Below are 12,886 nucleotides of genomic sequence, written 5' to 3'. Positions count from 1 at the left end.
CGAAGGACACCATAGGATCTTTAACGTCCACTAACTAATACCGACATGCGCGTTGCCTATTTAACGTCCATCCAAGGCACGACACACACATTGATGAATCACCCTGCCTGTGAATTACCGAGATGAGTTTTTGCTGCGCCGGGATTCAAACCCAGACTAGACAGCTCAGAGGTGAGTGTCCATACCTCTAGCCATCCTGTCAGCCTTGGAGAGCCTTCTGAGATCCCTTGACATCACCAATGTTGTCAATCTTTTGGCTCAAGGTATTCCAACATCAGGTTTCAAAAAAAAAAAAAAATATTTTATTGTTTGCTATTCCATGGGAACTTTCATTTTGGTCGTTGTTTGATTTGAGGAAGCTGCCAGGCAAAAGTATATTGTTTAACCGGTTTATCCCAATAGAAGAGACTAGTTTAATTGAAGAACATTCCTCAGGACTTCAACAGATATAGTAAACTAACTTTGGAAAACATCGAGGGTAACTTTGGAAAACATCGAGGGAAACTTTGGAAAACATCGAGGGAAACTTTGGATATCGATGTAATAAATGAAGCCTCAAGGAAGATATTAAGGCAGCAAACTCGGCTGTTGCTGAACTTGCTGAAATTGTAGACTTCTGGAGACCTGAACCTCTTAAAGTCCAATTCATCCAGGAATAGTGCAACACCGAAGTGTGACCAACCAAAGGACATTGAGGAGTTAACTCCCTTTAGGGAGAGACATTCCTGTGATGAAGGCAGTCACTGTGACATCGTTTTGTACATAAACCTGGAATGTGTAAGGGCACTTGTATGGAAAACGAAGAACGTGAATGACTTCCTGTTTGGCTTCAGAACACTCCACATATTTTGTTGTTGTTTTTATTTTTTTTTTTAAACCACTGCTTGTAATCGGGAATTTTTTTTTTCTACGATGCATTTCAATCCCTGAGATGTTCAAAGAATGTGGCATTTTGTTGCCTCAAGCAAGTGTGAATTCGATTAAAGGCCTGTTAAATTTGGCTTCGCAAATGCGAGACGAGGTCCGCAAATTGACGAGGTAAGATACCTCAATCATCTACGGTTTGCAGACCACGTTTTTGTATTTATTGAATTTGTCATTGTATTTGTAATGAATGTATTTGTTTTGTTTGTTTTTCTTTGTTTTATTGCATTGCATTTTGAAATGCATGATAGTAATGGGTAATGTGGACAGGTGATTTTGTGGTGAGGTAGTTTATTGATATTGGGTCCCCCCTTGCTCCCCCGCCTCCATTTTACCCTCCACTCCTCCCTCTCCCAACATAGCTCTCAGGGCCTCTCTCCTCTTATCCTATTAATCGTACCCCACCTTAATTTTTGCCAACCGGATTCATACACCCCACCTTTCTTGATTTTATATTTGCCATTATAGTTTGTGTGTCGTTTTACACTTTGTTGAGCATGCAAATGCTGGTCGGGTTTTTTTTCCCTCCCCCTTCCCCTTATCCTTTCTCTCCCTCATCCCCTTATCCTTCTCCTCCCTCTTCCGCTTATCCTTTCTCCCCCTCTTCCCCTTATCCTTCCTCTCCCCCTTCCCCTTATCCTTCCACTCCCCCTTCCCCTTATCCTTCCTCTCCCCCCTTCCCCTTATCCTTCCTCTCCCCCCTTCCCCTTATCCTTCCTCTTCCCTCTTCCCCTTATCCTTCCTCCTCTCCCTTCCCCTTATCCTTCCTCTCCCCCCCTTACCCTCCCACTCCTACCACCACCCCACTTTGTTGAAAATGTGCTCAGTGGGATTGAGTCTGCGTTTTGCCAGATTAGAATAAATGGGCAATTTTATGCCTCTGCTGCTGAAGGCATGATGTTTTCGTGTTGTCCGTGCGTCCGTGCGTGATTTTGTTTTCTGCAATAACTTGTGAACTGGACCATGAGGCATGCTGCCTCCGATGTGTCCAGAAAATGATTTCCCTGGTCCACCTCTTGCAGCAACGTGGAAACGCATGTTTCTGTTTCTTTTCACCCCTCCTCCTCTCTGCACGACAAATCAGGGAGACATCGCAGAAACATTTGAAGCATTCCGAATGGTATCCATAAACCTATAAATTGAAACGGGATTGATAGAATTTTTTTAAATACAAGTATGTTGTACATCCATACACGTGTACCGACATGTCAGTAATATTAATGTTTTCAGAGAAGAGGTCTTTGAGGAGGGCAAGGGAGACAATGTATCCATCCCAATTACTGCATCCCAATTCGTCAACTCGTCCCCAAAAGAAAATAGGCTTTCCGTTTTTCCTTTGAAATTTATTTTTTAAAATTGATTTATCAATTTGCAGCATGTTAGATTTTCGGCCTATAAACTAAAATTTACCGACAAGAGTGATTCGGATGGCAGACCAGGCTCATCTTCAGATTCAGAAGCATCGTAACCGGCCACGTCAATGTGGCCGATTTGCAGACCGAGACCGATCGTTGTTTTCCCGGTGCTATCGGCCTCCGTGGAAACATCTATTAGCTTCCAGCTCACAGCACAAGATAGGAATTTCTTCCAGCTCTTTCTGGAACATGGCAAACGCTTTGAAACCCCCACTAGAAAGGTGCATTATGCACTGTTTTCTCGGACCGACAATGTCCGTGGCTGATGCCGTGGAGGCCGCCATTGCTGTTCCTGCACAGCCTCATGCTCGGAGCAACGATGCTCCTCATCGGCCAATTTAACAGGACTCGTCGGTCAATTTTGTAACGGTGATGTTGATTCGCTAATGTAAGAGTGATGATGTACCATTTCCCAGCCTCGTTCAACGGAGGATCCGGCAACAAAAACGGACGGCTTCCTTCGTTTTTTCATGAAAACTGGTGGAGAAATCAACTGTGGATTTGCAGGGTCCAATTCTTCATACTTTCTATTTATTTATATATTTATATTTCTTTCTACTTTCTATTTATTTATTTATTTGCCATTTTGTACACTTATCCACAGGTTATCTTTCACGGTTTACAAAAAAATATAGATGTTAATGCTCTGAGCAGCAATGCCTTTGTTGTTCCATCATCTCTCTCTCCCTCTCTCTCTCTCTCCCCTCCAGATTGTATACGAATTCTTCTTGAGGTTTCTGGAACATCATGAATTCCAGGCCACCATCGCAAAGAAATACATCGATCAGAAGTTTGTTTTGCAGGTCGGTGGATTCTGTGACTTTGGAGAGAGGCTTGAGATGAACAAAGTTACCGACATGACCCGTATTGTTTGCTGTGCTCTAAAAGTGACTCGTCGCTACATTGTTGAGTCACATGACCTTTCGAGTCTTTGGATTATTCTTGTGTTGGTTGTGCACGACAATACGTTTGCACATGATGCGTATGCTCACTTTATCCGGTGGTTTTCACGTACATTTGTTGTTGGCCTGCACGCCTGCTGCTCGTTTAACGGACTTTTTGTTTACAGCTATTGGAATTGTTTGACAGTGAAGACCCTCGGGAAAGGGATTTTCTGAAAACAATTCTGCACCGAATCTACGGAAAGTTTCTTGGTCTCAGAGCCTTCATTAGGAAACAGATCAATAATATTTTTCTAAGGTCAGCCTTTTAATCCTTCAATTATTTAAAGTGATTTGGGGTGGGGTGGGGGGGGGGGGACAAATACGAGCTGATACTTAATGAAGTTGCCTTTCAGGTTTATTTATGAAACGGAACATTTCAATGGTGTTGCCGAACTGCTAGAGATCCTTGGCAGGTGAGTTATATGTAGAATGTAAACGTGACCACTCTTGTGGTGGTATTTTTTATTATCTCTGCCACCGAAAGTGGACGCAGGTTATGTTTTCACCCCGTCTGTCTTTCTGTTTGTTATTGGGTGGTCGCTAGACTCCCCTTATTCTCAGGTTTTCCGTCTGTCTGTTTGTTTGTATGTAATGGACAGCTCTGGAGGCCAGAGGAGTCAACCGATTTTGATGAAACTTGACTGGTAGGTTCATACCAGGATCTAGTTGTATGCTTTTGAACACTGTTGCTATGGACGCCACCGTTGCCTCGCAACGGGACTTTGAAATTTTTGAAAAAAATCCGAAAAAATATTTTTCCCCGAAATTCAAAAATCGGCTTCTGTGCTTTTATGCGCACTATAATCAACCTCTTTGTCAAAAATTTCAGCCTGATCCATCAAAAACTGTATGACTAGTATGCAATTATATTACTATATGCTTTCACCCCAACGTTCGCATTGGGATTCCCTAACGTAGGGTTAGGGAATCGAACACAAATGATGAATGGACAGTTGCTCGTCATGTTCATATATGCAACAACGAATGGCAAAAATGCCATCTGATGTGTTCTCTTATCTACATATTTCAAATTCGCCTTAGTCTCGCGACCACCCATGTCGCCTCCTGGCTTGCTCTGTTCTGTTCTGTCTGCTTGTTTGTCTGTGAACATGATATCTCATAAAGTTGTGGACGGGTTCAGATTAAATTTCGTCAACAGATCGATTGTGTGACGAGGACGAATTGATTAGATTTTGGTGAAGATCTGGATCTGGGTTCAGATACTAGAATTTTTACAGTGATTCTTCACCATTGAGAGATCAGGCCAAAAACGGTATTTCGCACGATATCTCAAACATGTGCGGACGATTTGTGACAGAACTAGGTGGCTAAGTTGGGTAGATGACCAGAACAAACCGAGGAGATTTTGGTTAAGGTCCAGATGCGGATCCGGCCTACCAGCAGAATACAAAACATGAACTGTTCAGCCCGGTGGAGGTACGTGCTCCACTGAGTGCCGTTCTAGTTTGACATGGTTCTGCGCACCTTGAAAGATTTTGAATCCTTTATGAAAACTATGAATGTATGAAAGTCTCTAAGTGATAAGCTTGCATTCAAACATTCGGTGTTTGTCAACATGGAGCCACCTGACAAATTGAGAGCTCGTTGTTAACGATTTTATTTATGTATTATTTGATAAATTGAAGACGTGAAGTGGAAACGATAGTCATGCTAGAGTATCAGGAAAATCTCAACTATGCTATCTCTATCAGTCTTTTAATATAACATTTTATTATTCCATCTCACCATTGTATCACCACTGGCTTATTTGGAGAGGCTACAATAACACATAAGTAGCTTAATCACAGTGATCATGACATATAAACTGCTACTTTATTTTTATATACATAGTCAATACTCCTGGAAGTAGTACTACTACTACTACTACTACTACTACTACTACTACTACTACTACTACTACTACTACTACTACTGCTGTTGCTACTTCATTACCATCTCCAATTATCCCCACTTCTGGGATCAGCCAGGGAAAGTTTTTGGTCCAAATCCTTCACGTACAGACTGTGCGCAGGCCTGACATTCGATTGAAAGTGAAGGAACTGGTAATTTGTTCACGTTGCCAGCGATGACTCGCTTTCTGTTCATGAAAGACACGGTGGGATTTTATTTATTTATTTTTACCCTCACCAGATGATTTTAACAGACGAAACACCCAGCTCAACGTCCTTTTTGAGGGACATCACACTTTGTGATGCAACGCCTTGCCTGCAAAGCACTAAGCCTGACAGTTTATAGTCGGGCTGGGAATCGAACCCAGACTAAACAGTACAAATGTAAGTGTTCTACCTCTGTCCCATCTTGCCAGATACCCATAAGATACTATGCTAAATATGATGCAGGGTCTTGACAGAATATCATCCAATAAGGTTCTGTGAGGATCGTTTTTGAGGTTCGTAATAAAAGACCGACAATTTGATTGCAATAACAACTCGTGACCATGCGCTGTGAAGTTTTTGGACAAAGTTTTGCCAAGATGTGGAATCTTACTCTGATTTCATGTTTTGTTCAATCTTTCAGTTCAATTACATTCAATGCTTTGAGATTGTGCTGCTTCCGCCTCACCTTTTTCCCATTCCACTCTATAAAAATAGTCAATTCTGATTGAATAAATGAGCAACTTTATAAGTGACCAGCAGATTTATCTGGTGTTGCGTCGGAAGAGAAACGTGAATAAGTAGCACTTTGTAGCCAAAGGAAATTTGGAAATTGTAATACCCTCTGCAACCACCACCACCACGTCGCACTACACGGTACACATGTATGTGGAGAATTTATGCCCCACCCCCACACCCCTGCATGAGGCCACGGCCACATAGCCTATGTTACCCCCCCCCCCCCCACACACAAAGTTGTATTTGTACCCTGAGTTTGGAGTTTGTTGATTAAAAGATGTGGCCGTGCATAGAACACACATAGACACACACACGGACATAGAGAGATTTTTTTTCTTTAGCCTTTTATATGTATCGACAAGAATGCTTCTTGTATTTGTACTGTAGTTACAACATGGGTACATAGTCATTAATTCAAATCAAATGGAAGACCAAATAGGTACAAGTTGGAGTCATTACATTGAAGTCATTAGAAGGAACCCGAACAAGCAAAAATAAGAGATAAAGTGATCAGGAGGAACCTGGATAGGATTCGCATTTCAGCTGCTGCTCTTATACCCTCAAACCCATCCAGGAACAGTCAAGTGAGCCTTATTCATAAAAAAAAAAGAACCCAAATCTAAAAAATCAAATAATTCTCTTTGCCAGACATTGTGTTCGATCAAGATGAAATTTAAAACATGTATTCCCCATCTCTACTGAATCATAATTGTGAGTTTCACGTAGATTGATGAAGCGATTCCAGAGAAAACATTTAATATTTCTCTTCAATCCAAGATGGCTGTCAAACCATGTGACCTATCAATGATTCCTTAACAAACTCGTACACGCAAGGCTTGGGCAACATTTGTGTGGTTTCCTCTCGATCTGTCCAGCCATTCTGGAGAAGATTTTCTGTAGGTCTTTTGGGTAAAGTTCCTCATGGATAGGCAGTCATACGTGTAAAGTTTCGCCTCGGTCTGTTCAGCCACTTCAGAGAAGGAGATGCTTGAAGGTTGTTTTTTTTTAATATAAAAATTAAAAAAACAATACGGCTGCCAAATCACATGACCGATGACGTCATCATCATTTTTTTTTCTTCTGTGGACCATTTTATCCCAAGATGACCTCAAAAATTTTCATATTGATCGGATGTAGCATTCTACATATGAAATTATGATGTAATGAAGGCACTTATGACATCATAAAAAAACATACTTATTCCCCATGAGGAGTACTTGCCGTGTGCCAAGCTTCAATTTTTTCCTTGGTGTGGTTTCAGAGATAGATGTCCAAAGTTTTAGTTTTTCCAACATGGCTGCCACACCATGTGACCTATGACATCATAATTATTAAAACATTCTGCATGATTAGTTGCACCGATGATGACAATTTATTCTCAATCTGAGAAGCGGTTGTGGAGAAAAACACGAAAGTTCTGTGTGGACAGACAGACAGACATACAAGCCGGTAGGCGACATGGGTGGTCGCTATATAATTGCATACTAGTCATACAGTTTTTGACGGATCGAGCTGAAAATTTTTGACAAAGAGGTTAACAAGCCAGTAGGCGACGAGGGATTCGCTAGGATCGAAGCGCTGGATACGATGCTTTTCATTGTGACTGATCCACCGACGAAGATTCATTGCCAAGACGTATTGGTTCACATGCAATTGTTCCTCTGCCTGGCAAGATTTTTCCTATTGCGTATTTTGCCAACTGGCACTCCTCATAAAAAAATGACGGTAAATAGACACTCTATTTTTGAAGGAATACCATTTGAAAAATAATCGGTTTACTGGTTTGTGCTGTGGAGCCTCGCGTTGCAGGCACACGCGCACGCACGCACGCACGCACGCACGCACGCACACACACACACACACACACACGGAAAACCCGATAAACTTCTGTCAATGCTCTTGTTTGACCACACCTCCTGAGCCACACAATATATTTCATAAGCCACGCCCACTTTCAATAACCCACACCCACTTTCCTACACCACTCCCACTTTCCGACACCACTCCCATTTTTCATCAACCACGTCCACTTTCCTCAGCCCCTCAGAAGAAATGACGGTAAATAGACACCCGATTTTTGAAGGACTACCATTTGAAAAATAAAACCTCAATCAAAAATCGGCTCGAGTGAAATTTTCTAAATATCTCGAAGTGTTTAATTCCGAAGTCTCGTTTCTCTACATTCAAAAACTGAAGGACAAGTATTGAAAATACTGTACGTGGATTTTCGGCCGCTGCACAGCAACGGGTGGTTGCAAGGCAACGAAATTCAAACACGCACATTCCCAGTATATATTCCACATGTTGGCAAAGTTTCATCGAAATTGGTTCGCTGGTTCATGCTGTGGAGCCTCGCGTTGCAGACACACATACACAGACAGACAGACGGAAAACCCAACAATAAGGGATATCTAGCATATATAGCGAATCCAATAAAAAAAAATTTTTTAATCAATTGGCTGAGAGCATACCAAAATCACCATTGTTTCATCTGAATCTGTAACTTTTTGAAAAGCAAGCAATTCATCGAAAATGGATAATTAATCGATGAATTGATGAATGGATAAATAAATAAAATGCCCTTTATAGCCAAATCACTTGTTCACTGTCATGTCCAAATATCAGCTTCCCAGCTCAAGAGGTACCTGAGATATTGCCCAGATGAGAAGTAAAATCAATAAGTAATTAATAAATCGATAATAATTAATCATGAAAAAATAACGTTTTTGCCCAAGCACATCTTCACTTTTGTCCCCAAGTTTCACCTTCTGAGCTCAAAGGATCTACAAGGAAATCTAACACAGGTGGAGGCCATTCAGCCCATCATGCCTGCACGAACACCACACTGATTTATCTTGTGGTGTTCTGCAACACCACAAATCTCACACAAATCCAAGGAAGAAAATGCGAAAGAATGTTTTTAATTAATGAAATAATTTTTTTGTTTGTATGTTTTTGGTTTTTTTAAATTTATTTTTATTTATTCATTTATTTTTGTTTGTTTTTGTAGTTTTTTTTTTCTTCCCCTTAGGGGAGGGGGCATGGGCTTGATTAAAAACACACAACATCAACCACAACCCCCCCCCCACCCCGGCAAGACCCCCACCAACAGCACTCCGTACACAATCACCCATCATTGCTCAAACTACCTAAAAGTCTTATCAACATCCCCATACCCCTCAATCTCCATAACTTCCAGGTACCTATGTAATTCTAATTTAAACTTATCTACTGTTTCTGCTGCCATTACCTTTCCAGGGAGACCATTCCATACATTAACTACTCTCTGGGTGAAAGTCCCCTGCCTTACTACTGTCTTAACTCTCCTCTTCTTTACTCTCAAGCTATGGCCCCCTGGTCCTACCACTGTCGACTCTGTTGAATAATTCATCTTCGCTTATTTTATCTCCACCTTTCATCAACTTAAACATTTCTATCATATCTACTCGTAATCACCTCCTTTCGCATGTATAAAGCCCTGTCTCCTTCAGCTGCTCCTCATAGCTGAGTCTAGCTAGGCCTGGAATCAATCGAGTAGCCATGCGCTGAACCCTCTTTATGGCATCTATGTCCTTCCTGATTTGTGGTGACCAAAACTGCACACATTATTCTAGATGTGGCCCTCACTAAATTCCTTTACAATGTTAACACCACCTCTTTTGATGTATAAATGATCCCCCTCCGAATACAACCTTAAACCCTATTTGCTTTACCTTTAGCTGCCTGGCACTGTGCTGCCTGCTTACCTCCCATATATATTACCATCGCCAGATCCTTCTCCTGTGTGACACACTCCATAATTACCCCTTGCATCCTGTAATCTCTATTTTCATTGTTCTTTCCCATCCCCAACACCTTACACTTGCTCAGGTTAAATTCCATCTGCCAATCTTTTGCCCAATCTGTGCAAGTATCAATACTTTCCTGAATCTGATCACCACCCCCTCTGCTATCCACCTTACCTCCAAGCTTTGTGTGATGGCTGAGATATCGGCTATACAAACAAACAAGAAAGAAAACAAACTGGGTGAAAACTGAGTACTGCCTTTCTTCGGCGCCCGGTGATGACGTCATGCATCACCTGGATATGGAATTGAGAAGGAGCAGTGTACAACAAACAAACGGACCCAAATGCAATACCCTCTCCTTCGGCAAGGGTAATCAAAAATAAATAAATCGAGTCACGGACAGGAAGCAAAAACATGCGCACTGCTTATGTGCATATTGTAATACATCGTGATTATATAACTCTGATAATTCCAATTGCACTGGCTCATCGACTGTCACGACAGACCTGAAACCGAAGGTGCACACGTAATGTCACCTTCACAAGGCCCATGATGCTGATTGGCTCCAACCTTTCTATATTTGATGATCCTTTTAACAGTCGCTTAGGTTGTTTCACACTGAAGGGAACACTTGTAGGGAGGGCATGGCGATTGTGAATATGACAATTCCGAAGATGTATGAGGCTGAACAAAATGGTGGACAAATTATTTTTTTCCAGGTTACAATTCTGGGTGGCCATCGGCCAGCTGTCCAGCTAATGGGTGAAGAGTGGACATACATACATACATACATACAAACACTTGCTCCATTATTTATATATCTAATATATAAAGCTCATTCTTCCCACTCACTGACTCGATGATATTAATTTTCGTTACTTTGCGGGTCACGTAGAAAGCTGAAATGTCACGTGCTGACGAACATCGAAGCCAATACACCGGGAAAAGTCACATAACCATCGGAAAGCGTCCATCAATAAAAATATCCGAAAATGAGTACAGCCTTGTTGTGCTCACTGCAGGTGAGCGACCCGAGACAATGGGGAAGCACGGTTTGTTCTTGCTTACAGTGTGTAAGCATACCCCACTAGTAGATTATACAGTTTGAACAGTGACCTTTATACCCCATAAAATATGAATAGTTTATTTTAATTCGCCATCCATGCGTTTGTGTAAAATCACCAGGTTTAGGCCATGGTCATTTGTGGAGAAAAGGTAAATATGCCAACAAGTTCTGCCAATGGTTGCAGCTCCAGTTCAGAGATTTAGTGAAGGGCCTCGTGCGATCTTTAAAGTCCACCAACTAATACCAGCAGATGGGACGTCCAGTTTAAGTCCGTCCGAGGGACGGGCACACACATTGATAAATCACCCTGCCTGTGAAACACCAGAATGACAGTTTATAGCGGGGCAGAGATTCGAACCCAGGCTAGACAGCTTGGAGGTGAGTGTTTGTACCTCTTGGCCATCCTGCTAGCGCTTGGAAGGATGCGTGATTTCATTGATATTAATGAGTTCCCTTCCAAGGAACTTCAATGTAGGGCGAGACCATGAGGCCCATCAAAGCCTGTGCTATGATTGTCAACTTATTTTTGTTCATCCGTGTCCTATCCTCTAAATACTGAGTATCAAGCAAGGCAGCAGCATGTACCAAGTTTAATCTTTGGTATGACACGGCCGGGATTTGAACCAGCGACCTCCGACACTTGGAGCAGACACTCAACCATTACACCAATCATAAACATTTAATTTTTATTTTTGCTTTTTTAACCAGTAGATAGATGTGCTTCTCTGCAGTTCAAGTTCATTGAACATCAGTAACATAATAAGTTTAACTTATTTGATGCTGTGTGTTATTAAAGGTTTATTAAACCAACCCTCAGTTTGCACCAGGAGCCACCATGTGGGGTCTAGTTGTCATTAACCTTGTTTTATAACCTCATGATCTCAAATGTTACCTGAAACACTTCACTTGCCATGGCTATTGGTGTATACAAAACGTAGAAAATGCACATGTCGTACTGAACCTACCCAGGCAAAAATGCTGCAGTAAGAACTATAGTATTATATGAGAGTTGTACTCTCATATACTACAGGAGTCTGCAGAGAATTACTACAGGAAAGGAATGTTATTTTTGCCTGGGTGTGCAATAAACACAAGTTTGGAGTTCACACATCCGTTGGTTCAGATGGAGATTGATAATAGAACCTTCAGGTTTTCTGACAACCCTACTAACAACCCTACTGAAAGTTTCTGATAAATTGGTACTTGTTATCACTGAAATTTGCGGATAGACCATTTTTTCCTTTTTATTTTATGGATGGTTGATGCTCATGGAATAACTACAAATTATTTATTTGTTGAACAACTTTAGAGGGAATTCTCTACTTTGTGGCTGAGCACTTTCAGTAAGCCAGCCTACACTGCCAGTGTGTTTTGTTTTTTTTATTTCACAAAAGCAAGTGTCCATTACCAGATAAAAGGAAGATGCTTAACTATTGCGTTGTGCTACTGTTGTTCCCTGTGCACAGTATAATCAATGGCTTTGCCTTGCCGCTGAAACCTGAGCACAAACAGTTCTTGGTGCGAGTCCTTATCCCTTTGCACATCTCACGAGGCTTGTCCCTTTTTCACGCACAGGTGCATCCTCACTTCCCTTCCTCTTTTTCCTTCTCTTCATCTTGTAGTTTAGATATTTGATGTTTTGTTGCACTTAATCATTTCTACCGTGCATTTTCAGTTGGCATATTGTGTGGTGCAATTCTTGGAGAAGGATCCCACGCTTACGGAAGTAGTAAGTTTTTATTTTGGATTACCTCTTTTGCATATGTCAGCTTCAGATGATGCTTACTTGGTGAGCAGAATTTAACCTTTGGTGATTTTTTTTTTAAACGGTTTCATGATGCGTCAGCACATTGTTCCATGTCAAAAAATTTCAGTTAGTGGTGTGTTTATAATTGAGCTGTCGAGTTTGGGTTTCAAACCTGATCGGGTCAAACTTAATTTTTACAAAAAATATTCTTTGAAACGTGCAGTAGGGGACACTGCATGCCATCTGTTAGATAGGAGCATAAAGCCAGCTAGGATTAGGTAGGAAGGGGGTATCGGGTTTCCGGAATGTTGGTGTTATGGCCACGAGTCTGCATTCACTCCAATTCGGGTTCCATTTCAGAATATCGGG

At 41.5% G+C, this 12,886-nt stretch overlaps 1 protein-coding gene across 1 annotated transcript in view; it reads left to right on the top strand.

Annotated features, from left to right (window-relative positions):
- The window catches only part of LOC147012386 (serine/threonine-protein phosphatase 2A 56 kDa regulatory subunit alpha isoform-like), a 100,994-nt gene that overhangs the window by 59,003 nt on the left and 29,105 nt on the right, over window positions 1–12,886 (top strand). Inside the window, exons 5-9 of the mRNA XM_085856494.1 lie at window positions 3,050–3,142; window positions 3,409–3,539; window positions 3,637–3,696; window positions 12,237–12,345; window positions 12,446–12,499. Of these exons, the coding sequence (XP_085712620.1) occupies window positions 3,050–3,142; window positions 3,409–3,539; window positions 3,637–3,696; window positions 12,237–12,345; window positions 12,446–12,499 (447 nt within the window). The remainder of the gene's footprint in view (window positions 1–3,049; window positions 3,143–3,408; window positions 3,540–3,636; window positions 3,697–12,236; window positions 12,346–12,445; window positions 12,500–12,886) is intronic.

Source organism: Eptatretus burgeri, chromosome 15 (assembly GCF_056783735.1).
Source record: "Eptatretus burgeri isolate ZD-2024b chromosome 15, Ebu_testis_v1, whole genome shotgun sequence".
NCBI classification, from domain to species: Eukaryota; Metazoa; Chordata; class Myxini; order Myxiniformes; family Myxinidae; genus Eptatretus; species Eptatretus burgeri.
The sequence above is the reverse complement of the archived record's forward strand: the minus strand, read 5'-3'. Positions and strand labels throughout refer to the sequence as shown.